This window comes from Dunckerocampus dactyliophorus, chromosome 16, assembly GCF_027744805.1.
Source record: "Dunckerocampus dactyliophorus isolate RoL2022-P2 chromosome 16, RoL_Ddac_1.1, whole genome shotgun sequence".
Lineage (NCBI taxonomy): Eukaryota > Metazoa > Chordata > Actinopteri > Syngnathiformes > Syngnathidae > Dunckerocampus > Dunckerocampus dactyliophorus.
This window is the reverse complement of record NC_072834.1, coordinates 21,595,939-21,623,499: the sequence shown is the minus strand read 5'-3', so window position 1 is coordinate 21,623,499 and position 27,561 is coordinate 21,595,939. Positions and strand designations below refer to the sequence as shown.

The 27,561-nt window shown below is 43.5% G+C and overlaps 2 protein-coding genes across 2 annotated transcripts; both read right to left on the bottom strand.

Annotated features, from left to right (window-relative positions):
* Positions 1-8,675: 8,675 nt before the first annotated feature.
* On the bottom strand, positions 8,676-11,704 carry ndufa2 (NADH:ubiquinone oxidoreductase subunit A2). Its single transcript, XM_054754551.1, has 3 exons — positions 11,577-11,704; positions 8,953-9,059; positions 8,676-8,869 (listed from the first exon to the last, which is right to left on the bottom strand). Exons 1-3 carry the CDS (start codon positions 11,678-11,680, stop codon positions 8,787-8,789), a joined length of 294 nt encoding a protein of 97 aa, XP_054610526.1. The 5' UTR covers positions 11,681-11,704; the 3' UTR covers positions 8,676-8,786.
* A 198-nt stretch (positions 11,705-11,902) lies between these two features.
* Positions 11,903-27,556, bottom strand: LOC129168832 (A disintegrin and metalloproteinase with thrombospondin motifs 2-like). The gene is made up of 25 exons (XM_054754535.1): positions 27,426-27,556; positions 26,610-27,064; positions 25,056-25,236; positions 24,758-24,852; positions 24,595-24,678; positions 23,698-23,781; positions 23,471-23,624; positions 23,270-23,375; positions 21,493-21,636; positions 21,286-21,418; positions 21,081-21,194; positions 20,852-20,997; positions 20,675-20,767; positions 20,521-20,603; positions 20,200-20,333; positions 19,112-19,235; positions 18,964-19,044; positions 18,736-18,899; positions 17,153-17,312; positions 16,958-17,090; positions 13,400-13,607; positions 13,200-13,329; positions 13,049-13,123; positions 12,839-12,968; positions 11,903-12,740 (listed from the first exon to the last, which is right to left on the bottom strand). The coding sequence occupies exons 1-25, from the start codon at positions 27,505-27,507 to the stop codon at positions 12,125-12,127; spliced, it is 3,909 nt and encodes a 1,302-aa protein (XP_054610510.1). The 5' UTR covers positions 27,508-27,556; the 3' UTR covers positions 11,903-12,124.
* Between the last annotated feature and the right edge of the window lie 5 nt (positions 27,557-27,561).

Here is a 27,561-nt window from a genome sequence, read left to right as displayed (position 1 = left end):
AGAAAGCGTGACCCGCCCTGGAGAATATCAGAGCACATTACTGGCGACGTGAGTGCTTGAAAGGAGGATGTATTGACCAGCTGTGCAACGGAGACCATATGCAGTGCATGGCTTCCTCACTTTCATGCACACAACGTACTGTCTCATGAAACACTTCAACACATCTACTGTATATAAGCTTTGTCAGATACAGACAATTCATAAAATGTGTTTTATTGTGCTTGTAATCATTTACTCTTGTGTAGCTAAAAAAAATGCTGATTTTTGGTCCAAAAAATATTTTCTCTGTCTTTTCTGCCTATTTTCCCTGAAAATAGAAAATGAAGGAATAGATTTTCTCTGAAAATAGGCAGAAAAGACATCTCATTGACTTTAAGTTGATCATTTCTAAATACGTGATGATACAGCATAACAGATGATACATGTCTTTATGCGTCACTGATGATGGTTTTCATCCAGCATTGAGATTTCGCACTTTGTTCGTCGGACACACCATAGTTGCTGTCCGACACAAAAGTGAAACTTCGAACATCGCTCACCCACTCTACTGCGTTTTTTCTAAAATTAAGCATTTTCAAGCATCAAAACTAAACGAACTAAAATACAAATACAAGGCAGAAGAAGCGTTCTGTTTGTGAATGCAGTATTCTACATGGGCCACTAGGTGTCAGTAATTGTTCATGATACAGGCACTAGACCAGGGGTGGGCAAACTACACCCCGGGGGCCACAACCGGCCCGCCAAGCGTTTGAATCCGGCCCGCCAGTTGCTCCTGAAAAGAGACACAAGCACATATAGAAGATTTTATGACACTTTCATAGATAAAATGAGACAAATAACTCAGGGTAGACTGTTAGAATTATAAGCTTAAACTAGTGCGTGTGTATCCAATATATAGTCTGGCCCCCCCAGCCAATTTTGTTAACTCAGTGCGGCCTGCAAGTCAAAAAGCTTGACTCATCACTAAGGTTCCCCAGGGAACACATTTACCGTGACACTGCTTGAGCAGGAGTTTTATTTACGTCTTAAATGGCTTATTTACTTGTATTATGTCTCCTATATTGGGTAATAGGAGTGTAAAGGTGACTATAGGGGTGTTATTGCATGTCTAGAGGGCTCTAATGTTCGTGTTTAGAAGATCATAAACAGGTTTTCTATGACCTAACTACAAAAATATTCCATTTATATATAAGGAATCTTACTTTGCGGAAATTTACTTATCACGGTCGTGTCTGGAACCAACTGACTGCGAAAAACGAGAGACTACTGTAATGATCACACAAAATGTTTGTCCATCGAACTGTTTTAGAAATGTAATTTATCGCTCAATTAGCAAGGGGAGGAGGGGAGGGGGAGGAGCAAGCCATGTGTTAAAAATAGATGTTTTTATTGGCATCTCAATTGTTTGCAGTTTTTTATGTTCATCATTTGCTTGTGGAGCAGCAATGTTACTGCGTTGCCTAATTGTGTTGTCTACGTTCTTGAGTCTTATTTGCAAGTGTTTTGTGTGCCTGTACGTTAAGTTTGTCCTAAAGGTGTTTCCATAGCCAGGAAGTAGTCAGTAATCTCGCTATCAGTGATGGAATGTCGGTTCTTTTGTATCGGCTCACTAAAAGGTGCCAGCCCTTTCGTCTCCCAGGTGACTCCTCAGATTTTTTTGTTGTCTTAATTTATTACCAAATGATGTGTGTTGTGTAAAATAAATTACCAATGTAAAAAAAAAACATGATATCAAATGTTTCTTATTTAAAGTGATTTATTTAAACGTCAATGAACAACTGCAAAAATATGTTATAATATAATGTTATATTATAAAAACAAAGACCCATCTCAATAGACAGATTCGTTCAAAATAGGTCAAATTTCTTCATGCAAATTTCTCACGAACGAATCGACTCTTAGAGCGCCACAGCGTATTTAACCACACCCCTCCCCCCGCTGATGTGGACGCCGCCACACATCTTGACCAATTACATTCGCCTTTAACAGAAAAAAAAGACGAGGAAAAGACGAATCGGCTGCCGATTGGCTCCCAACGACACGCACCGGCTCCTGACGTTCATTTCAGAGAGCCGATTCGTTCGTGACCGACACATCACTACTTGCTATTGAGACGTACAATGTGCCGGAGTTCTTTTGTTGAGGTCGATGAAGTGTTTGCCTATAGCTGTGTTGTGTTGTACACATCACCTAAATGCTAAAATGGGATGTACATCATTTTTAGAGGTGTTAGAAGTTGCCCTAAAAATCATTCGTGCTAATCGCTAGCTTGTAGTTCTGATGCAAATTAGCTTTGAGCGAGTGCATTTGTTTGTCACCGTCATTATTTTATATCTTGCATAAATAGTATTTTGACATGCTTTATTTCTGTCTGTTTAGTAGACAGTTTTAATTTCTCAACATATCTGTCTCCTGAGCTAGCGATGCCTGAGTCAACAAAGACTATAAATCATTTTGGATGTTAAAAGATACTCTTTCAGCAACTCAAAAGTTGCTGTTGAAAGTTGAAGTTGGTCTATTTTGGCGCATCGCCTACTATACACCTTCAACATAACACTACCCTTTTGCTGTCTCAATAATCAGAATCTCGTTCTTTTTTTAAGTAGCTACTTCCCATTTGTTCAGTTTCACTTCACCACTTCCTGTCTGAAAATGATTTGAAACATGACGATTACCATCCGACATCCCTAGCCCATTAGCTGGGAGGAAGTCTTACAGAGGAAGTTCCCCTGCTAATTTTGTAAGTTTACCTCCTTACAAAGACTGTCCATATTTTTATGCTGTGTTTATTTTAACACCGAGAGACAGAATGCAGAAAAAACAATGAAATAAAAGCTTGTACATTCAAGCAAATTTGATCCCCTACCAACCTGCAAGCATTCTGACCCCCAGAGACTGTGAAGTGCACAAATGAGTGCTGTCCCATCAGCAACAATCTTGGCGATAAAGAGACCGCCATTAATTTGAAAATAAAAGAAATACAAGGAGACGCTTTGGAGCTCCGTGCAAGATCTCACCTCCTGTGGTAAGGATGATTCTGACGCAGGTGAGGGACCAGCCCAGCATGACATGTTTTGTACACGATTGTAAGCGATCGTAAACATCATTACTCACCAAACAAAAAAAAAAACATTAGTAATGGTCTCCACACACGGGAGGAAACAAATGCGGTCATTTTAGTAACATAAAGTACAAATATTAAAGTTGTAATATTAAGAGAAACAAAACAACGAATGAAGGCTGCAGAAAAAGTTATATTAGAATAAAGTCAAAACATTATGGGAATAAAGTCATAATTACGAGAAGAAAATCAACAAGAAATTTACAGAAATGGAAAAGAAACATCTGTAATTCTACAAGAATAAAGTCAAAATATTAATATATAATATTAAAATATTTTTTATATTTGTGCTCAAACAAGAAAGAAGAACTTGTGATATCACAAGGAAAAATAACGTCATTTTAATAGCATATAGTTGATAGCTGACGGTGACCAGAGGGTGTGTTCCAACTACAGGGGGATCACACTCCTCAGCCTCCCTGGGAAAGTCCACTCCAGGGTGCTGGAGAGAAGGGTACGACCGTTAACCACGGCTACAGGAGGTGCAATGTGGTTTTCGTCCTGTTCGCGGAACACTGGACCAGCTCTACACCCTTGCAAGGGTACTGGAGGGTACTTGGGGGTTTGCCCAACCGGTGTACATGTGCTTTATGGACTTGGAAAAGGCAAGGCCTGTGGAGGGTGCTCCGGGAGTACGGGATTGGTGGCGCGCTGCTACGTGCCATTCGGTCCTTGTACAACCGGAGCAGGAGCCTGGTTGGCATTGCCAGCAGTGAGACGAGCCTGTTTCCGGTGAACGTTGGCCTCCGCCAAGGCTGCCCTTTGTCACTGATTCTGTTCATAATTTTAATGGACAGAATTTATAGTCGCAGCCAAGGTGTCGAGGGAGTCCAGTTTGGGGGCCTTAGGATCTCATCTCTGCTATTTGCAGACGATGTGGTCCTGATGGCCTCATCGGGCTGTGACCTTCAGCGTTTACTGGGATGTTTTGCAGCCGAGTGTGAAGCTTCTGTGATGAGATTCAACACCTCCACATCCGAGGCTATGGTTCTCAGTCGGAAAAGGGTGGATTGCTCCCTCCGGGTTGGGAATGAGGTCCTGCCCCAGGTGGAGGACTTCAAGTATCTCGGGGTCTTGTTCAAGAGCAAGGGAAGGTTGGAGCGTGAGGTCGACACGCGGATCGGCGCAGCGTCTGCAGTAATGCAGTCGCTGTACATGAGCTTTGGGTCGTGACCGAAAGAACGAGATTGCGGATACAAGCAGCTGAAATGAGTTTCCTTCGTAGGGTGGCTGAACTCGCCCTAAGAGATAAGGTGAGGAGCTCGGTCATCCGGGAGGGGCTCAGAGTAGAGCGGCAGTTGACGTGGCTCGGGCATCTACTCCGGATGCCTCCCGGATGCCTCCCTGGCGAGGTCTTTAGGGCATGCCCAGCCGGGAGAAGGCCCCGGGGCAGACCTAGGACACGCTGGAGTGATTATGTCTCACAGCAGGCCTGGGAAGGCCTTGGTGTCGTCCCGGCGGAACTGGAGGAGGTGGTCGGGGACTGGGAAGTCTGGACTTCCCTACTGAGACTGCTGCCCCCCGCGACCCAGATAAACGAAAGAAAATGGAATGTTATGGAATGGAATAGTTAAAATATTAAAGAAAAAAAAAGTGTCGTAATATGAGAAACAAACAAAACACAATAAAGTTGCAATTTTTGTAAAATTAGGTTGGGGAAAAAGTTATACAAATAAAAATATTATATAAAATATAATATTAATATAATATTACAAAAACAAAATTTACAAAGTTTATTTGAGAAGAAAGTTGAATTATTTGGGTAAAAAAAAATTCAAAAATTGGGAAAAAAGAGCAAAGACTAAAGTTTTAACCACCTTTTTTTAACCTATATCACAAAAATGAGATGCAGTTTTGAAAAAATGTATCCTTACATAACTGATATAACTTCTCAGCATATCTTTACAAAATATCAACGTGTCCCTTGCATCTTTTCCTTTTTCGCTGGAAAAAGTTTGGACGCCCCTGGTTTAAGTGATCTAGTGCGACAATTAAAAAAACACACCGACGCCACGCCGACAACGAATCGGCATTTTGTCCGTAAATCACCGACTGCGTGAACGTTCTCTCCACTTCCTGTCTGAGCACCTCCTTCCGAGCCAGGACGCTGCCGCAGACATCATGGAGTTGAGGTTATCTGTGATGCCGCGGCACAGTCACTGATCTAAAAAAAAGACTGGATCGAGCAACCTATTGTTTTCACGCGCCAAAATTTGAAGCCAGATTTTTTCTATCGCCGCCATCTTGGTGAGACCACCTTACGCGCCACAGCTTTGTGATTGTGCTGGTATACGAACGCAGATTTAGTGAAAAATCATCAAAAACATCAGGAGTGCCAGTGAAGGAAGCGAGGATGAGGAAACACAACTTAAAAAGCACTTCCCAAGAACCTTCCACTCGTAAGTACTTTTACTTGGCACCTTTTTTGACCTGATATATGTGCCACTACTTGAACGGCTTTGCTTTGAAAAGTTCTCGAAATGTAACCAAAAGTTAAAGTATGAACTTTGATGGGTGGTTTTGCAAGAATTTTCTAGTTACACCTTCCTGTAACAACTAGGCCTTTTTTGGTGCCTAGCCTAGCAATCAATGATAAAATTATTTCTATGCAGTTTTTTACAGTAGGCTTTGAGTATTTGCACTTATCTAATGTCTTTTTGTACCAAAAAACAGCTTTTTTAAAAGCTACCACAACTACCAAGTTACATTAATTCTGATACCACACATGATTCACGCAAAGGTAGAAGACATGTGACAAAATTTCTGCTTTCTTCCTGCCTTAACCTTATCCTGAGATAAAAAAAAATAATGGTTTACCGTAGGAAAATAATTAGACAAAGATAGACTTTAAATTCCGTACGTAAACAATGTTTGCAAGCTGCCACACAGCCAATTTTTCGTCCGTCTCGAAGCTAAAATACATCTTACTAGCTTGATAAATGACACAAAAGCGTATAAATCTGAGTAGTTATAACCTTTAGCAGTTGATTTTGGTGGCTATACGATCAATCGAAGTTTTACCAGTGCGTTGCCATACTGTTGTCTCACAGCAAAGTGGTCTCACCAAGATGGCCGCCGCAAATTTCCATTGGCTTCAAAAATAAAACAATAGAAGCTCGATCCAGTCTTTTTTTTTAGATCAGTGGGCACAGTGCCTTGGTCACGTGACCCACAGGGAGGTTGGAGGAGGTAGAGATGTTGGTCACCTGACCCAGACAGAAAGGGTCTCGTGTCTCTCTCCCAGGATTGTCAGACTCACTCGGAGTTCGGAGCTTTCTTGCTTCAGAGCGCACTGAACCATCTTCTCATAGAACGACTGGTCACTCACCTCCACACTTGTCAAATTACATCATGACTTTTACTGCAGTATCTGACCTGGAAAGGTATACGTTAACAAAAAAAAAAATACAAAGACGCACACAACTATAATGCATCCCGCTGGACATCCTCCATTTTTGACATATGATGTACAGTAAAACCAATCAGATTACAATAAAAACATCTAAAGGTGAATAGGTGACGTGTACAGTACATACATCGATAGGCATCATTTACTATATGTTCCATTTCTAGACAAACCTAACACAGCATAAGTCTAATAAACTGATGCACAGTGGTGTGAGTGTTTGCACCTTCCTGATATATTATTTTTTCTGCATGTTTGTCACACTTAAATGTTCCAGATCATCAAACAAATTGAAATATTAGTCAATGACAACACAAGTGAACACAAAATGCAGTTTTTTAACAAAAGGTTTTATTATTCAGGGACAAAAAAAGGACTACAGTGAACTACAGTGATAATCCACAAATGGTGAAAACCTGGAACAGTGGTGAACCTTCTTAAGAGTGGCCGGCCAACCAAAATGACCCCAAGAGTGCAGCCATGACTCATCCAAGAGGTCACAAAAGACCCCACAACAACATCCAAAGAACTGCAGGCCTCACTTGCCTCAGTTAAGGTCAGTGTTCATGACTGACCTGACTGAGTGTTCAAAGAACATTCAGGCTCGTCTCAATTTTGCCAGAAAAAATCTTGATGATCCCAAAGATCTTTGGGAAAATACTCTGAGGTCTGACGAGACAAATCCTATTGAGATGCTGTGGCATGACCTTAAAAAGGCGTTTCATGCTGGAAAAGCCTCCAATGTGCCTGAATGACAACAATTCTGCAAAGATGAGTGGGCCAAAATTCCTCCCCAGCGCTGTAAGAGACTCATTGCAAGTTATCACAAACGCTTGATTGCAGTTGTTGCTGGGGGGGGCCCAGCCAGTTATTAGGTTTAGGGGACAATCACTCCATGTAGCTTTGACACTTGCACTTTGACACTGCTAGCACATTTACCTACTGATGACACAGCATCAGGAGCAACTGAGGGTTCAGTATCTTGCCCAAGGACACTTCGACACCCTCACAGGAGGACAGAGAATCAAACCCGACCACTCTACCACCTGAGCCATGCCGCCCCTACAAAGCTTTGTGTTATTTTTGGTTGCTGGTGTCAACATTTCATTTTTTTCGCATTGTGGCTTTTGCTCAATTTTGACAATTTTTGCTGTTTTTCCAAATGTTACAGGTGACCCCTGCCCTAGACCTTTAAGTTACCCCCTAACTGTAACACCATTAACCCTACCAACCTCTAATCGTTGCCTAATATTCACCTAATCTTAAGGAAAAGTGCACTTTTTGGAATTGTGCCCATCATCCACAATATTTGTGAGACATGAACACACGCCTTTCTCGTTTCTGTGCGTTCTAAAGATATACAAACAGATAAAGAGGCAGATAGGAATGCACGTAATGGGACACACCTTTTCCGCCAATAAAGCCTTCTGAAAAAAACTCCAAAAAGCGCCAACAATGCTCCATTTACATAATGTGACCTGCATATTAACCAAGCTACTGCGGCATTGTTATGATTGTTATTAACATTGCTACGGCTAAGAACTACACTACGGGCATCGTGACACCTTGCCACGCCACACCGGCTAGTTACTAGCCAGCTAGCAACTAGCTTCACCACACACTCACCTCAGGCCAGTAGCGAAAGGCAATGCTACACGTTGGAGCTGCCGCTCCTGCTGGTGTTTTTGTTGATGAGTTTGGATAAGTTAACGCTAGGTTTCTATGTTGCTGTGTGAAATCAATGCACCCAGGAAGGAAGTTCCACTAATGCTTACAATGAGGAAAATACTGTATTACATGTTATCATGAACGCATCTGTTAATACATGCTCACAGCATGGATATAAAACCATAACACCTTGTTGGTGGTTTTGGGGGTGTTTCAATAGCGGTCTTTGTAGGTAGAATGGGGCCATCCCATAAGCGCATTTATTTACCTGCCTTTTTTTACCTTCATGTCTCAAGGATTCTGGATGATGTGAAAAATTCAACAAAAAAAAGTGGACTTTCCCTTTAAGGTCAATAGTTAGCTGTACTCTGCTGCCCTCCTCAGGACACTATAGTTACTGCTGAAGGTTCTCCAGGAGCAGCTGGTGCTATTAATCAAATCTAGCCCATGTGAATGAAAGAAAACGCAGCAAAGAGTGCCTTCAGCATGCATTGTGTTTATTCACATGACATTTACAAGAACAATGCAGGAGAACTCCAGTGGAGACAATTTGGGGCCTCGCAGAATTGCCCAATTTATTTATTTACTTATTCAGTGAAGCAGCGCCTGCAGACTTTTGGCCACCTGATCAGCAGACATGTTGTCGAGCGAGACACTGCGCTCCTTCCCAAAATCTGCAAGTAAACACACCTTCACCAGAATGGTCACAACTACAACAAAGTCACATCCGCTCCAACGATGCCTTGCTGTCACTCACCGTAGCGGGCCCACAGACGGGCCTCCACACCAGAGCATTCTCGGACCAGGATGGGGAAATCCGGGTTGGCTCGCTTCAGGTCCACATAATGCTGCCCCACAAAGTCTCTGACAAAACACACACACTTGTGTGAGACTCTGCAACATTACACCTGACCCGTAGGGTTGCCAACCGTCCCCCGAAAACACAATCATCCTGTGTTTTAAAAACAAAAGGTATGCTTCCTGTATTCAATTGACAAGGGATGCACTATATCCCGTATTTTTTATTACCGTAAGAATGAAATATACAGTTGTCCCTCGCTACATTGCGGTTCCAATATCGTGCCCTCACTCTTTCGTGCTTTTTCACAAAGTAATTCATTAATAAATAATTACAGTTTCATGGTTGAATACGGCCAATTAGCAAAAAACATGCATATGTAAGCAAATTGTACTTACTCTTAGCCTAAATGAAGACTTTTTAAGCATAAAAATGGCATGAAATAAAATACAAATAAAACAAGGCAGAAGAAGCATTTCTAATTGTGGATGTAGTATTCTACATTGGCCACTAGGTGACGGTGTTTGGGGAGACAACGACCAGACGTGATAGCCAGAAAATCTCACAACCGGCCCAATAACAACATAACAGGGGCTACTGTTGGGGCCCATAACCAACCACAAGCTAAAACTCAACTCTGAACCTCTGATGTCACTTCCTGTCCTCTACACATCTGTCCACCTGCCACTAAGGTCCGCGAGGGAACACATTTACGGTGACACACACGAGCAGGAGTTATCTTTGTCTTATATGGCTTATTTACTCTTATTATGTCTACTTTATTTGTTAATAAAGCCATTTAAGGCCGCTGGTGCAATACATTGATGAGACAACAGCCACTGCAGGAAGTACGCTGTCCAGAAAACAACAACAACATGTGAGTCTGGTATGTTATTTTGTCTAATATGTCTTATTTTCTCTGATTAGGTATATATATTACTACATGTGACAAATACTTCTATTTACTTGCTGTATCTGCGCTGGGAAAAGATGACTCATTATTTAAGGGGCTTTGCACTATTCAATTATTTTGTATTATTATTTGCACTGAAGGTTAAGACTTGTGTTTATTCATTGTTATATTTTATATAGATAGATTGTTTATTGTCATGGCACACAGTATACAAGCAAACTTAGTTTGGTGGCTCCACTTCCATTTAAGACATGTTAAAACTTTAATGTTCCAAATGTAACAGGTATAAAAAATATGCATATCAGATATGCAATGTAAAATATTGATCCTTGTTTGGCCTGTGTCTAAGCAATATATACATTTGACATTTTATTCTGTTGACTTTATTGTTGCCAGTGCCTTACAGCATGATTGGGGATATGACGTGCTCTTTTACGATATACTGTAAGGATGACACTTTCAAATCATTGGCATCCTTATTTTACAATGTAGGATGAATGTCTACATCAACAAACATAAACGGTACAATCGAATCAAATCGAATCGTTCTGTTTTTAACATGTATCGTTTTTTAATCGTATCGTAACCTGTGTATCTAGATTTGAATCGAATCGTCTGTCACAAAAGACATTTACATACCTACTTTGCACTATTAATTTATTTTGTATTAGGCGAGATGACCAGCCTTTGTCACCGACTGCTCTCTCACTTGGAGCCCACCTACGTGCTACCTGGAAGTCCTGCTAGAGCTCCACCAATGTACTCTCACACCCAAAGTCTCCTTAAAGAAGGCAGAAAAAAAATAAAATAAAGAATGCATCTCATCCTCTGGAAGTTTCACCAGTGATACAGTATATGTTCTCTTGAAAAAGCACGTCAAATCTGTTTTATCTAAATAAATCAAATTGTCAAAGTTAAGGTGATATTAATGGGTTTTTTTTTAGCCAATCACAGGGGTGCAACCACGAATACTGCGTATTTTTTATTAATGCCACTAGAACTCATCATAAATCAATTGGAAAATTTATCCATCCGTATCGGTCGATTTCAGTGATGGATGATCGGTATCGGCAGCATAAAACCCTGATCGGAGTGTCCCTAATTTTTTTTGTTAATGTTATTTTGCAACAAAAATACATTATTGAACAATTACTTTCCCGTGTATAACTCCAAAGACGCATCTAATCCAATTCAGGTCTGAGGCAATTAGTCTAAAAATGTGTCCGTGTAGATCGTCAGTCATCCAGGTCTTTGTAATGCGCAAAGGTTGAATCAAGGTGAACATGTGAAGCGTCCATTTGTTTCAATTCAGCCTTTGCGGATGTAAAACTCACACAAATTTAAAAAGGCAAAACAAGGGCTTGACCAGCCCCGCCAACAAAATGTCCCTTATTTATTTTTCATGGAGTTGGAAATCTTAGATGTCACTGACCTTGATCAGACGTCAACACAGTACAACCACCCGCAATGAATCATGATCAAGTCTTTAGGTCCTGGCCAGGAGCTAACTGTTAGCAGGGCAAGTAGCTAGCATGTAGCTAGCTATTGACGTGCCGAATGGATGTTAGCTGTAGCTAGTTGTTAGCATGACCGACAACAGAAGCTACCTCGTTTCACAACGATATCATAATAACTATACGCAACATCTGTGTTGCAGTTCAGAACCAACCTAGTCCCCTTGCTAGATGCAGACGTCTGGCAGAGATGGATTCGAATTTCTCGGAGGTTTTTACCTAAAGAGGAGCCGACACTTCGCACTATAGCAGCCGCCATTTTGGCTAATTTGCATTGGGTGAATTTGTCCCGGAGTGTGTACTGGCAGGCGACAGTCTTCGTCGCAATTTAGCCAAGATTTTCTCCTGCCGGGCAACTTAAAGTTTCATCTTACGCCTGAAAAAAGTAATGTTTATAACCCTTTATTTTCTATTTTTATTTGTCATCGTGTTGTGTCATGAAACAGATGTAGTCAACAAATAGAGAAGCAATGACCACACTTTTAATAGGCAGCAAATATCCACATTATCTTTCAAGAAAATTGTCATCGACTTACTATAATATGACTTTCCAAATATTATTTCACAGTGATGATATTTATCTTCATAGAGTAATTGAGTTGAGACTTGGCTTTATTAGACTCATAGAGACAACCTCCATGAATGTGGACCAGGACCCTTTTCCTCTTCAGGATCCCTCAGTGTCCGGCTGTTAGAGTGTGATCTATAAACCACTGTGTTTATGCTCTGTCCCACTGCGGCGGCCAGGCCGCTTCAGCTTCTCATTCAGAAGCTCTTGGATGCGTTTGTTTTGCGTCCGCTCCCGAAAAGGGGGCTTACGGGGCACAAAGTAGCTCTGCTGGCCCCTCGTGGTGTCGCTGTCCAATCCCACAATGCCGTAAGAAACCTCACTCATAGAGTTGTTCTCCTTCTTTGGAGACTTGGGCAAAAATGCAGAAGTTTGATGTTCAACGCCGGTCCCATTAGGTTTGAGGCTCCTCCCTCTCACAGTTATGTCTGCTGACGTTGCCCATTGGGTGGTCTCACTGTGTGGTGCAACAGACGTCTCCATGAGTGGTGTTAGTGATGTTTGCGCATCAATGGTTACCATAGCAACTGTGGGCGTGGTCTCCACTAGGAAGTATGGCGGTGCAGTTTTCCTGTCAGGAGGAGTTGAAGTGACAAGAGCAGCATCCTCGTAGGAAAAATATTCATCGTAATCACCGTAATCGACGTAAACAAAGTCGGTGCTTTTGGGGAGCGCAGTTTGGGTCAAAGTGGCGGGTGTAGTGCCACTGGTGGGGGAGGGGCTTGACCGTGACGCCACGGTGGTGGACATGCTGAAAGTCAAGAAAAGATGGAGAAAATAAAGGTGGAGTCACTGTGCGCAGCTGTGTCAGAGTACACCCACGTGCGCACGTATGAAGGAAATGGTCACCTGACGTTGCCGCTGCCACTGAAGTTGCTGCACGACTTGCAGCACATTTGTCTGTAGGCAGAGTTGGAACAGTAGCGACTCAGTGACTCCATTCGACAAAACACCGAGCGGTCGCCACGACAACGCAGACCTGGAGAAAGAACCACGTCAGCTGTGATGAGCAAGGTGACAGCACGGTAAAACAGGTGCAGAAAGAGGAGTCTGTGTCACCGGAGGTGGTCTTCATGGGTGGGATGTCTGCACTGGACCTGGACAGCCACTTGACAATGAAGTTCTTCTGGTCAGCTGCAGGAGACAAACATAAATAGTCGCTTGTTCATCCCTCCAAATCGAATGTCCATCGAGTGCGATGTGCACTTACAGCCGCAAGGCGGCGCTCTGCAGGTGCGGTTGGTGATTGGTGGAACCATGCTGCAGGTGTCAGAAGAACCTTCTGGCTTAACGCAGGCGACCTGACGCTCCTGTGTGCCGTTGCCACATGTGACGGAACACTGCAACACAGACGCGGCATCACCGCTGTGCAACATTCGTGCAACCTTTTTACCGCATCCCTCCTCGTACCGGTGTCCACGGTCCTGCCCGCCACGCTGCAGGACACGCAAAGCGGTTGCACGGTCGCTTGGAGTCCGGCCGACGGTCCCCGCAGAGCTCGCTGTTGACAGAACGCCACCTGTCCTCATCCGACTCCTGCTGGCAGCCCACCCAGCGACGCTGCCACCCGCTCTGTCCGCAAGAGGCGCTGCAGGCCTCCCAGCCTCCACTCACCCAGCTGTTCAAGAGCAGGAAGTCAGTCACATACTTAACGTACTTACTATATTTGACAGGCCTATCTACACTGTGTGCACAATTATTAGGCAAGTCAGTATTTTGACCATATTGTCATTCTTATGCATATTTTCCAACCCCAAGCTGAATAAACTTGAATGCCTATTGGGGGTAAGCATACCAGATGATGTGCATGTGTGTACCGAGAGAGGGTGTGGCTTTAGGAGATCAACACCCTTTATTAGGTGTACACAATTATTAGGCAGCTTCTTTTCCTCTGGCAAAATGGGCCAGAAAAGAGATTTAATAGACTCTGAAAAGTCAAGAACTGTAAAACATCTTTCATAGGGGTGCAGAAGTACGTTACGTGGTCTTCAGTGCTCCGAGACATGGCCAAGGTAAGAAAGGCTGAAACCCGACCACCACGGAACAGGCTGAAAGGCTGTGACTTGGCCAAGAAATATCTGAAGACAGATTTTTCAAAGGTTTTATGGACTGATGAGATGATAGCGACTCTTGATGGACGAGAGGGATGGAGAGAGCTCCACTCCAACTCGGACGCCAGCAAGGTGCAGGTGGGGTACTGGTAAGGGCTGGAATTATTAAAAGATGAGCTCATTGGGCCTTTTCAGGTTGAAGATGGACTCAAACTCAACTCCCAAATCCACTGCCACTTTTTTCACACAGCGGTACAGGAGAAGGTGTGCATCTTTCAAGAAGACCATGATTTTTATGCAGGACAATGCTCCATCTCATGCACCCAAGTACTCCACTAGCTAGTCAAGGTCTTTAAAAGGTCTTAAAAAATAATGGCATGACCTCCTTGCTCACCTGACCTAAACCCTACTGAGTACTTGTGGGCCTTTAAACGTAAGATTTACAGTGAAGAAAAAAGGTGCACCTCTTTGAACAGTGTCGGGAGGCTTTGGTTGCTGCTGCACAAAAAGATGATGGTCAAATGATCAAGAAACTGACAGACTCCATGGATGGAAGGCTTTTCTGTGTTATTGAAAAGAAGGGTGGCCATATTGGTCACTGATTTATTTTTGGAAATGTCAGAAATATTTATTTGTAAAGTCTGTGTTGTTTGTTTGTCATTCTGACTTAAAACAAATGAAAATAAAGTAGTGAGATGGGAATGTTTTTGTTTTTCTTTGAGTTGCCTAATAATGACGCACCCAGAGATATCCTCAACAAATAAAAGTTATAATTAGGGATGTCCCGATCCAATCTTCAGGATGGAGATCGGCTGCTGATCCTTTGTATTTTGAAGATCGGATAATATCGGCTTCCGCCACGAGATCGGGCCGATCCGGTTGCCGTATGCTAGATGCGGTAATGCGCCTCAAAGCTGGTTGCCACTCAACTCCCGTCACCCGCAAGAAGAAGAAAACGCAACATCACCATGCAGACATGTCCGCGGTGTACCGTGGTGAAGTTAGTTTGCCGTTCGATGTCGGATATTCGGCTCCGTTGCTACAGCGGTAGTTCCCCCTCACTGTGCCATTGTGGGGGGAGCTCAGACAGTGGCGGAGCTACGTGGTGGCCGTGGCCACCCTTGGTCACTCTCCAGCCACCCCACTGGCCATCTAGACATTTCAGGCATCAACTTATTATGTGAGTAACGGTCTCACCTTGGCCACACAAATGAAAAATTTCCGGCTCTGCCACTGCTCGCACAGGAAGTGCTGCTCTAACCGCTGCTGGTTTACACTAGGGACTGTCAACAAATTACTATTGCGCTAAAGAGAGTTTGTTAAAAAAAAGTCAGATATTGTAAATCAAAGCACAAATTGATCTATAACCATATCAGATGATTGGTCCAAAAGCCGAACAACATCGTTGGTCATGCTGTGTAACAAAAAAAAGTACATTCAGCAATACTGGGTTTGCATTATTTTTAATGCTTTGAAGAGCTATTTTTATAACCATATCCAATTCCACAAATTCATGTTTGTAAGAAAAGCTTATTAGAAAAAAGAAATGGATCGGGATCAGATCGGCAAGACTATAAAAAAAAATCGGATCGGATTGGAAGCCAAAAAATGTGGATCGGGACATCCCTACTAATAATCAATAATGCAAATTGCCTAATAATTGCGCACACAGTGTATTTGGCACCGTAGAGTGTTACCAATGGTGTGTGTTTTCATTTGTTTAAAATGGGTAAAACCACGGGGTCCATCACACAAAGCACCGCATACAGAAGACGTTTCTATGCCACTTAATCCTCATTTGGGTCACAAGGGTATGCTGGAGCCTATCACAGCTGACTTTGGGTGAGAGGCGGTGTCCATCCTGGACTGGTCGCCAGCCAATGGCAGGGCACATATAGTCAAACAATCGTTCACATTCACACTAATGGACAATTTAGAGTCTCCAATTAACCTAACCTGCATGTTTTTGGAATGTGGGAAGAAGCTGGAGTACCCGGAGAAAACCCACACACGCACTAGGAGAACATGCAAACTCCACACAAAGATGCCCAATGGAGATTCTAACCTAGATCTTCCACACCTCCTGACTGTGTGGCCAACATACTAACCACTCGGCCACCGTGCGGCCCCATACAAAAGACGTCCAAAACAAAAACATTACAAATGAAAAACAACAATACCTACAGTATAAAACATAATATAGTGACATCGTACATAACATAACTACAGCTCATATCAAGAAAAAAGAACCGGACTAGTAGTAGTATCTTCCTGTAGTTACTCTGAAAGCATTTGTATTGTTTGATTCTGAGCAGCGGGCCTATGCAACACTGTCTTCTGTGTAGAACAATTATGTAACCATTGGTTTTCTGTCTGGTGGAGTGGGTGTGTCTTTCATAAGCATAAATCATATCAGAATGCAAGATCCTAGGCCTCATACTGGTACAAAGAGCATAAAAAACTTGAATCATCTATTTTGCACTTGTAACCATGAGACCTTGTAACACTTGTCAGTGCTTGCCATTGGTGGGCAGTTGAGTGTTAGAGACAAAGGCCACACACTCCTTCATTTATGATTAGAACCATCCATCCATCCATCCATTTTCTATCCTCATTATGTTCGCAGGGGCATGCTGGAGCCTATCTCAGCTGACTTTGGGCAACAGGCACATGTAAACAAACAACCATTCACGATCACATTCATACCTATGGACAATTTAGAGTCTCCAATTAACCTAACATGCATGTTTTTGGAATGTGGGAGGAAACCCACGGGAGAACATCCAAACTCCACAAGAGAGGATCGAACCCAGGTCTTCCCGATCTCCAGACTGTGAGTGTGTGGCCAACATGCCAACGTGTGGCCAACGGGCCCTGATTAGAATAAAAATGCTATATTTTGCTTTGCTAGTGTTACCGTGGCAAGCTGCAGGCGACGGCGTTACACTTGCGGCTGATGGCTCTGGGTTTGTTGATGTTGGAGCAGAAAGTTCTCTGAACCATCTTCCCGTCCGCCTTCCGCCTGCAGCCAAACCTTGTGTACTGCTTCCCTGGCAATCAGAGGAGGCTGTTAAATGTGTTCTGTTTCCATCGCAACCAGCTAACGCCGTACCTCCTCCGCAGGTTTTGGAGCACTGAGACCACTTCTTGAGCGCCCACTCGTAGAAGATGGTGTCCTCCTGCACCAGGTTGGACTCCAGTGAAGACCGCAGGTGATCCTGGATGATGTACTTGTAGGACACCGTTACCTTGGCATCGCCATGGGAACGTACCTGTTTACATTAGAACAGCAGATTTTCTTTGTGGAATTTTGAAAATTCAGCATCTTTAAAACTATCCACATTCATGCAGGGGTACATCAACGTTTGCGGACACGTTCATTTGCATACCATGTCTACATCACACATTTTTTTTTTTTCAGGGTTGTGAAGGATAAACCTGGTTTGACAAGCGAGAGATATGGTTGCATGGCTATCAGCCTCCTGGATGGATAAGAATAAATCCTTAGATGAACTGATTGTCGAGACAGGCACCGGGTATCGCAAGATGAGCAACCGCTTGACAGTCCGTCTCTTAAACAGCGCGACAGCCTGGGCTGCTGGCAAAAGGATTGTCACGCATGCTCCATAGCTTAGCATGACTGAAGACCATAGTGGATGTAAATAGCATTAGCAGCGCGCTTAGTCTCCAGGAAAGATTTTCAACACATCAGCAAAACATACGCACATTATAGCCATCTAATTGATCTTATTTATGATGTATTGTTTAACACTATGAGGGGAACAACATCACATTAAAAGCACTAAATGAATGAAAGACTTTTTTTTTCAGAGAGGTTGTGCACCGAACAAATAAACACATTAGCACTCAATAGCACAATCAAATTTTACCTTTACGCATTCCCACATACTGTAGTATTTGGGAGAAAATATGAGGTGAAATACAAAGGATAAAAACACAGTATAGTAGTCTATCTGTGCAGTGGGGGAGGAAGTTAGACGGTGCGTTCAAGGACCGGCCAACAAAGTGGGACACAAACACCCATCCATCCATCTTCTATGCCGCTTATCCTCATTAGGGTCGCGGGTATGCTGGAGCCTATCCCAGCTGATTTCGGGCGAGAGGCGGGGTACACCCTGGACTGGTTGCCAGCCAATCACAGGGCACAGGGCATCAAAGACAAACAACCATTCACACTCACATTCATACCTATGGGCAATTTAGAGTCACCAATTAACCTCACCTGCATGTTTTTGGAATGTGGGAGGAAACCGGAGTACCTGGAGAAAACCCACGCACGCACGGGGAGAACATGCAAACTCCACACAGAAATGATTTGTTCCGAATCGTATCGTTGGACACTGTACGAAATGTATCGAATCATTCGGTTTTTAAAATATATGGTTTTTGAATCTAGATGCGCATGCAATCGTTTACCACAAAGAGATTTCGGTCCCTACTATTTGTCCCGAGCGTATTTTTAATATATTTGAGTTCTGGCAGTAATGTGCCTCCAAATGTGCTTCTTGTAGAGCAGCACACAAAAACAACAAACCTCTGACATTTCTGGTGTAAAAGTTTAGGGTTTTAGTCACAAAATCACTCGTGGTGTATCTGACACAAACATTAAAAAAGTTTGATGCCCTTTTAAAAAAAAGGGCCTTAACAGGACAGGAAGTGAGCTTGGTGACTGACCATGAGTACCACCGCATATTTTAAAGGTCCCGTGGTCTGGACCACTTCCTGCTCCTCACTGTGGGTGTACTCCCAAGCCACGGCTTTCTCTACCAGCACTCGAGATACCGGGACGGCATCTTCGTCATTCAGGAACAGGTGACCCGTCTCCTGGTTCTTCAGCGCTAGACAGGGAACACTTGTGATTGGCAGGCTACAGATGTGTGTCCAGGAAATTGTGCCCTCTACCGAGGACGTGGGGAGTCCTCCGGAACTCCTGAACGAGGAGGTGTCGCGCCCCCCGCGGAATCTCCAGGATCTTCAGGTATCCTAGGTGATGAAAGCCAATTATGCCGATTCACCGGTGCTGGGGTGAACTTCACCTTCATGCGCTCACCTGTTTTGTTTGCACTGCGAGTGAAATTGCCTTTAATGAGGCGACAGCTAGAATTGTCTCCTCCGCAAACTCCACATCGATCCTCCTGCTGATCGGATGCGATCAGACCATCACATCCCACATGCTGTGAGGGTGAGGCAAGGAGACACAGAGAAGGTGGCAGGAGACAAGGAGAGACAGACTTACTGCTTACTACTGGTGCTCACTAAAAACAGTTCATGAATATGACCTGATCCTTATCAAAAGTAGGGCTGTCAAATGATTCCAAATTTTAATCAAATTAATCATAGTTTTCAAATAAATTAATCACGATTAATCACAATTTGCAACTATGTGTGAAATATGCCCATTTTTACTGTATATTATGAACAAAAAGATGAAAAAACACAGGGCAGGATTATATATATTTGTATGGATTAACAGCCCCAAATGAACTGAAAATGTAAATCAAGCGAAAAGATGCCTGAATCTATTTACCTAACACAACATTAGATACACACTTTAACCCTGTTATTGCGAGCCATGAAGAGTTGCATTCAAAGACACCAAGTGATTTACGTTGAATTCACAAGTTTTGGGTGTCAATGTATTTTCTGGGATTCCCGAGCAAACTTAAATGCAGCAAATTGTGCTTCCGCAGTAAGAGTTACGTTAGTGAGTGACGAGAATAGCCACTTATTATTTTTCTGTTTATTTAGACCACACAGGCACGCATAATAAATACATTATTGTGATTTTCAGAGTGCCCTTGAGTGCATCTTGTGGTAGTGACAATGAAGAAGTGTGGCTCCGAGGAGGACTACAGATGTGTTTGTGAGTTGGAGATACATATACACATATGGTGTTGGAATTGCACTGCTGTTGATGGGTTCATGTCAGACTAAAGTTAGAAAAGACGGTGTGGGGACGCTACACCATGCTTCCATCTGCCATCATAACAGAGAGACGTGGCTTGACATGATGCGCATGCGTTAATTACGCAAACAATTTTAACCTAACTCATGAAATAAATTAGTTACCGCCGTTAATGTGCTATTTTTGACAGCCCCAATACAAAGATACTGTAAATAGTACAGAAAGATAAAGACCTCACACTCTCCTCGCACACACACGCTGTAGGCATCGTTGTACGAGCACTGCGTCCCATCATGCACCGTTCTCTTCATGGAAACAACCGCCCCCGTCTCATTGGACTGACAGAAGAGACGACACCGTTCGTCAGCTGCAAAAGACGTTTGCGTGAGACAAAGCATTCTAGAATGTTCCACATCTTTTATTGCTTCAAAGGGTTGGAACGCCGAAAACTCCAAAAGCAGATTCCCAAATTCCTGACTGATGAGTTTAGCATGTGTCACGCACACACACATGCACACGCACACACACTGCATTGTGTTTGTGTGTGTAGTTACGGTCGGCGTGTTCGATGGGCAGCCAGTGATGTTTTCTTCCTTCGTGTTCCAAAAATTCATCCCAGACTTGACACTGCTCGCCCCTGAAAGACACCATGCACCAGTCAAGTCACCGAGTCATCATGTCTACCTGAGTGTGGGCGTACTCACTGACCTGAAGTCAGCCAGAGGTGGACACTGCTCGTCTCGGTTGCACAGCAGGAACTCATAACTGTTTCCAAAGCAGGTGTGCCCCCCGTTGGCTGGACTAAGAAAAGCGACAGTTTGTGTGTGTGTGTGTGCATGTGTGTGTGCGTGCATGTGATCTATGACATCCATGCCAGTCACTCACGGCGGGCTGTCACAGTTCCTTGTCCGAATTCGGACCCCGCCCCCGCAGGTTCTGGAGCAGCTGCCATAAGAGCTCCACTGTCCCCAGCCACCATCCTGTCTCAGGAGGTCAGGGGTCAACTTGATGCAGAAGCCTTTGAAGCAGTGCTGAAAAAGATCTTGTTACCTTGGATATGGCGGCAAGTTACTTTATTCTGAGCATTTACAAACACACGACGACGTCACCTCACCTTCCCTTGTCCACATGGTGTCCCATCCAGAGGTGGACCCTTTTTGGATTTGCAGAAAAAAGGATTGTTGTAGTCACTGCACCACAGCTGCTTGCACGGCTCCAAGTTGGGATACTGACAAGAACATCAAAGAGACAAGTATGGATCAAGGTGCTCCTACTCAGGTGCGCCTCATTGTGTCATTGACGTGAAGGATCAGACGTACAGCGCTACAGGTACCGTATCCCGGGCCAAAGTCGAAGCCACATTGCTGCTCCATGGAATACTGAAACCCAGGCAAAAGGGGCGCAGTCGGCCAGTCAGGGCTGAATGGGTCATCACGGAGACAGTCGTATGTGCTAAGGAGGGCGACACAAACCCATGTGACACAAGGGATGCCTGATGGGGGACAGGAAGTGGTGAGTGAACTCACTGGAGGTACTTGTGGAGCTCACTCCAGCTGCACCTGGACCAGTGGTAGCGGTAGAAGGTGGCCTGAACTCGTGGAGACATGATGCTGCCCAACAACACGTCGTCATCGCACTCGTTGGCCTCGCCGTCATGTTCCATCCCCAGCCTGGGTGCAATGACAGGATTATGATATGCCATATACCATCATCACCTACTGTACTACATATGTGCATGGCTCAGATCAAGGGTACCCTTTGCTGTCTTCAACTTCACTTGAGTAGTATTTGAAATTGTTGTTCTAACAATGTGTACTATCCCTATCACTCTGACGTTTATAGAGTGAGGAAGCTTACCAAACCATAAATTAAGCCTGTTCATGTTTTGATTTTGCGCTAGCACGGCTATGTTGTAAAAAAGTGTCTATATTTGGACATTGAAATGTTACATGTAAAGCATGTCTACTTTTGTTGTGAAATGAACAATATTTTCTCTGATCATTTTGTCATGACTTCTACTTAGAATTAAAGAATGATGTCTGAAATTGGTTTCTAATGTGTTTTATTCAAATATTCTCAGTGTAATTAAAATAACTGTTGTGTAATCATTAGTGAAACGTACATAACCTTCGTGTCCGCCTGCCGATGAAAATTTTGAAGAACATAATTCCATTGAAAAACAAACCCCATGATGATTACGGTGGTATATATTCATGGAATAATTACTCAACTCTGCAAATAAAGGGATTTTTTTGGGGTATAAAAGAGTAAAATAAGATTATTTAAACAAAAGTCTAACACCGAGTGGACACCGAGTTATGTACCTTACATTTAAGAAAGAGTGAACTTCGGAGGGTTGCTATGGGAAATGGAAGATGTCTCGAGCTCTGGTATGTTGGGTGTGTGTTTTGCAATGTTTGAAGTTTTGTGTTGATAACATTACCGAGGTCTATCCACGAGTTTAAAATTTTAAATGTAACACTTGGGTACCCTTGATCTGAGCCATGCACATATGCATTTTTCCTTGTATATGTACACGATACAGTGGTGTGAAAAAGTGTTTGCCCCCTTCCTGATTTCTTATTTCTTTGCATGTTTGTCACACTTAAATGTTTCATATCATCAAACAAATTTAAATATTAGTCAATGACAACACAACTGAACACAAAATGCAGTTTTTGAATGAAGCTATTTATTATTAAGGGAGAAAAAAATCCAAAGCTACGTGTCCCTGTGTGAAAAGTGATTGCCCCCTAAACCTAATAAGTGGTTGGGCCCCCCTTAGCAGCAACAACTGCAATCAAGCGTTTGTGATAACTTGCAATGAGTCTCTTACAGCGCTGTGGAGGAATTTTGGCCCACTCATCTTTGCAGAATTGTTGTCATTCAGCCACATTGGAGGCTTTTCCAGCATGAAGCGCCTTTTTAAGGTCATGCCACAGCATCTCAATAGGATTCAGGTCAGGACTTGGACTAGGCCACTCCAAAGTCTTCATTTTGTCCCTCTTTCACACAGGGCCATGTAGGTTTGGATTTTTTTTCTCCCTTAATAAGAAAAAGTTTAATCTAAAAATGGCATTTTGTGTTCTGAAACATTTACGTGAAACACCTGTATATATTTGTTTGTGCATCTGTTTCTTTGTACACATATATGTATGTGCCTGTTTTGTTCTATAAGTATATGTATATTTGTATATGTATTTATTTCTGTCTGTGTACTGGATGTATTTAAGTATTTGTATGTATATGCATCCACATGTTTTGTTTATGCTTTATGCTTTTATCAGTGTGACTTTGTCTCACACATGGCCAATTTCATGAGCAGCGACGAAGGCGGATGAGAAACCGTCCTCAAAGACCAGAACACAACTCTGGTGCAACTGACACATTCCCGTAACTGGAGCGTAGCCTGTGGAAAGAGGGTTCAAGGTCAAAAGACAGCTTTTAGGAATCTTAGCGGCACTATCAGTACTAGCCGTAGAGCTAAATTGGTGTTAGCAGTACCCTGCATGCCAGAGGGTCCAAACTCGCGTCTGCTCAGGTAGACGAGGTGGTCGTGCTGCTGGTCGTGGTTCTGGTCCCTCTGTTGGAGGTAGGACCAGCCACAGACATTCTCCAGACTCTTCTGGGCATTGCCCACTGAGATGAGCTCCTGGGACTAATGGACAAACTCAAACTATTGATTGTTTTTCTTTCTGGGCTAAGTGTAAGTAGCAATCCGGTTCTACTACCTTTGATGGCGACAGCATGATGATTCGCACCAGAACGACATTAATGTTGGCACCCAGAGAATGATCTTGATAGATCTCATTGACCTGCAACATTGGTAAGCACACTGTGAGGGTCATCTACAAGAAGAAAGTACTTCAAGTCAACTGCAGACTCTGAAGCCGCTCTGATATTCTAAACGCGTGGGACGTAGCAAGGTCCACTTGTCCATGTATGAATCTGACTTTAGATCAGTATCCAAATTGACTTTGGAAGTTGAGCTGGTTAAAGTGATAGTCAGGGTTTTTGATATGAAGTTCTATGACATCCCCATCAGCGGTGTAGTGCATCAATGGTGACTTTTCCCCCTTTTCCCTCTCGGCTCACGTGACTTTTTTTGTCGCGTGAGCCGAGTTCTGGCCGTTTTTTGTTGTGGTGGAAAATAGTTCCGGCTAATTGCTGGTGTCTCTTAAGTTCTGTATGTGTTCCAGTGTTGACATGCGCGGATGAAGACTGCTGCGACGTGAGAGAGTTAGCGTTGCAGCGGTCTTCATCTGCGCATGTAACACTGGAACACATCCACAACAATGGACAAGTGGCAGCGCACAATGATACAAACCGAGAGAAAATAATGCCGAGCAATTTAGAGGTCTGACTTTTTTGTGGGCAACGGTTTTGTGATGCAAATGTATTACTCTTTTCAACGCATATTGTTTTGAGAAGCAAAACGCTTATCCGAAGAGACCCCCAACTAGCCGGAACTACTGTCCTCTACAACGAAAACCGACCAGAACTCGGCTCACGGGACGAAGTGGGGGGTAAGTCGCTGCTGATGCACTACACTGCTGATGGGGACGTCATACAACTTCATGTCAAAACATCCCAACTACCCCTTTTAAAGTGTCGCTGGATCCACTTACGATGTTCATCAGGGTGAGAAGATATCTCTGGACATGTTCTTGTCCGTGAAATAGAAGGACAGAATAATCCACGGCTAACAAGACCTGAGACAGGAGGATGACAGGAAGTCAGTGATGCTTTGTGATTGTCTGTAGAAGAACGTGACAACTACGCTTCCTTTACCTCAATGTTGAACATTTCTGCTTCTTCAATGTACCGCCGCTGTCGACCTGAACCAAAATTGGACCTCAGCACACCTGAAGAACCTAAGAGAGGTGCTGAACGCAGCAGGTAGGTGACAGAGTAACAGGCAGGCCACACTTGTGACTCAATGGTGTCCAACAAGAGGGGCGGGACACTTGAAACATGTAATACAAGGCAATCCAACTAGAGGGGCGGAGGTTTTGAAAGGGGTCGGGGTGAGCTAAAAAAGTGTGTGTGTGTCTGTGTGTGTGTGTTAGTGTGTGTGGGTTCATCTCACCTGGCAGGAAGTCATCACTTTGATTGACATTGTGTTGTTTTGTGTTGATGATGGCTGATGTTCGATAAACGATGTGTTGTCTTCCTCCTTCCTCATCCTCTTCTTTACCGTCACTTCCAGTTCCCCATCGATACAATGGCTCAATAAAAAACTCCTCTTTCCCTGTCCTGATCATTCCAGCCTGCAGACACAGATGGGATCCGCTGAAGATCCATTTAGGATACACCAAGATTCAATCGGGATCTACTGAGGATGTACTAAAATTCAATGTTGATCCAGTGTGGCTCTACTGAGGAGCTACTGAAGATCCAATGAGGATCCATTGTGCAAAGAATGGAGGGCAGCAAAATTACTGTGACTCTGCAAATGAAATACATGTTTCAAAATAAAAGTCAGTGTTTTTGAGACGATCAAAGGACGTTTTGGAGTTGAAACAAGCAGCTTGAGTTTCACTAAGTTTCTTTGTGTTTGCGCAGCCCATTCCTTTCAACGAGTCTCATCTTTCCACAACATCTGGATCCCATCAGACGTCTGCCACGCTCTAAGAAGTGATTGTCAAACTGGGAGTGTGCACGTGGCTGCGGCGCTTCACTTTTTGCAGCATTTGGTTTCTCCCTGACACGTTTTCTAACAAACATCAAGACTTTTGTTTGAGTCGTGGAATTGATCAAAGACTGCAAGCTCCGTGTCACACAGTTTGTCTCCGAGCGTGTCCAACCTCAATCACTTTTCCAAAAACGGTAAAAAAACACAGAGCAGGTCACCATGGTGATGATGCACACCAGTCAACATCTTCCTTCTTGGAAGTATGTGGAAATTTCCATCACGTCTTTCAATGTGATCCTTAGACAAATCCAGGAGGGAAAAAAGACAACAAAAAGCAGGGCAGACACTAAAATAAACTAATGATAAAACTTGGATGATGATTGGTGTAACTGTCACATGTGCAAGCAGCCAATTGCTAAATTGCTTTTGAATTTTTTGAGTTTTTGTTAGCAGATGAGAACAAAAGTGATGTTGGGTCACTTTTCAAAAAGATAACGTTTGCATGGTTACACATTTAGAGACGTTTGGCCACCAGCGGCAAAATAAAAACGTATGGCTTTGATGCAATCAATACTTGGCAGTTGATATCAATCTTGGGTAAATAGTCAATTCTTTCAGGCTCACCAGAGAAGGAGATTGATTGGTGCTCTGAATTTAGAAGGAGTGATAGAAAGCTATTTTGTTTGTCTGGTGTCATCCAGGTCACGGTGATCCACAAATGGAGGAATGGAGGAAACTGGACTCTTCTTGTTGGTAGAATAATCCAGTAATAAAGTAATCCAAAAGGCGTCTGCAGTAGCTGGAACCAAAGAACTGAAGAATCCTTTTGGACCAACAAACCAACAAAAAGAATCCAGTCGCCTCCATTCAGCCTATTGTGGCCTACTTTCTTGTAGTCCTTGACGCTAGCATGCTTCGTGCCAGCAGCTAACATCATCACACTGGCAGCACTAACCTGACCATGGTTACCATGGTTACTAGCGTAAATGTAGTACAGGCAGCACCCACCAGTCCGTCACAGTTGCTAATGGCAACAGAGGTGTCCTCCATGTTGGACACCTCTCCTGTGTAGAAGCAGCTGGTGTCACCTATTGGCTGTGAGCGCTTGGGTCCTGACTCCTCCCACCATTCCATCGTGGCATGAGGGGCAACAAGACGCCAGTTGGGGCGCAGTTGCAGGTGCAGTTCCTGCCCAAATACCGTCACGTTGTAGAAAAGCTGCGCCTTCCGCCCCTTCCAGCTGCTTCCGAACTGGTTGCCGGTTTGGGGCGTGTCCATCCATGATGCATTTCCTGCGTCACTCTGCTGTTTGTTTGTGTCGCTGCTCGAGTAAGATGAGTGGGCTTGTCTTTTGCTGCGGCGCACAAACTGAGCAGACACTGATGCTGACAGGAAATGGCCCAGCGAGTTGGTTCTGATCGGACGAATGACACTGAACTCTGACAAAACTTGATGGAGTGAATCTGAGAGACACAATAAATGTAAATTCATTGAAAGAGATGTGGTGGAAACATAAATGTCTCTTGTTGGAACTCCGACAAGGAGCCCAACTATGTCATCAACAGAAGTACTTGTTCCATAACACGTTGGATTATTGCTGTCATCTCAACACAAATCTCATGATCTACATGATGGAAGAGGACTATTCTTCTTGTAATGAGCACTTTTATTACATGCAAAGACAGTCAAGTTCAGTGAATTACAAAGAATCATTTACATGACCAGTAACAGTAGCACTGACATAGTCATAGTAATAGTAATAGTCACAGTAAATGTAATAGTAATAGTCATTGTACTAGTAATGGGAAGAGTACGGTGTGTTACCTGTGTTGTCAGTGATCAAGGCTGAGTGCAGAGAGGTGACGTGCACAAACACAATGAACACTCCACAAACTAACAAGTCCATGTCCAAGTGACTCCAAGCTCACACAAACTCCCACCTTGTGTGTGTGTCTGTGTG

Bases quoted from the DNA above. Each gene is read 5' to 3' on its own strand.
- LOC129168832 (XM_054754535.1), bottom strand. From the start codon at position 27,507: ATGGACTTGTTAGTTTGTGGAGTGTTCATTGTGTTTGTGCACGTCACC. The intron at 20,768-20,851 runs GTGAGTGACTGG...CGCTTTTCTTAG, and splicing joins AGGAACTGTGACAGCCCGCC to TCCAGCCAACGGGGGGCACA. The intron at 19,045-19,111 runs GTGAGCGCATGA...TTCATCACCTAG, and splicing joins TCGCAGTGCAAACAAAACAG to GATACCTGAAGATCCTGGAG.
- ndufa2 (XM_054754551.1), bottom strand. From the start codon at position 11,680: ATGGCGGCTGCTATAGTGCGAAGTGTCGGCTCCTCTTTAGGTAAAAAC. The intron at 9,060-11,576 runs GTTGGTTCTGAA...GTGTTTTGTCAG, and splicing joins GCATCTAGCAAGGGGACTAG to AGACTTTGTGGGGCAGCATT. The intron at 8,870-8,952 runs GTGAGTGACAGC...GTTTACTTGCAG, and splicing joins CCGTCTGTGGGCCCGCTACG to ATTTTGGGAAGGAGCGCAGT.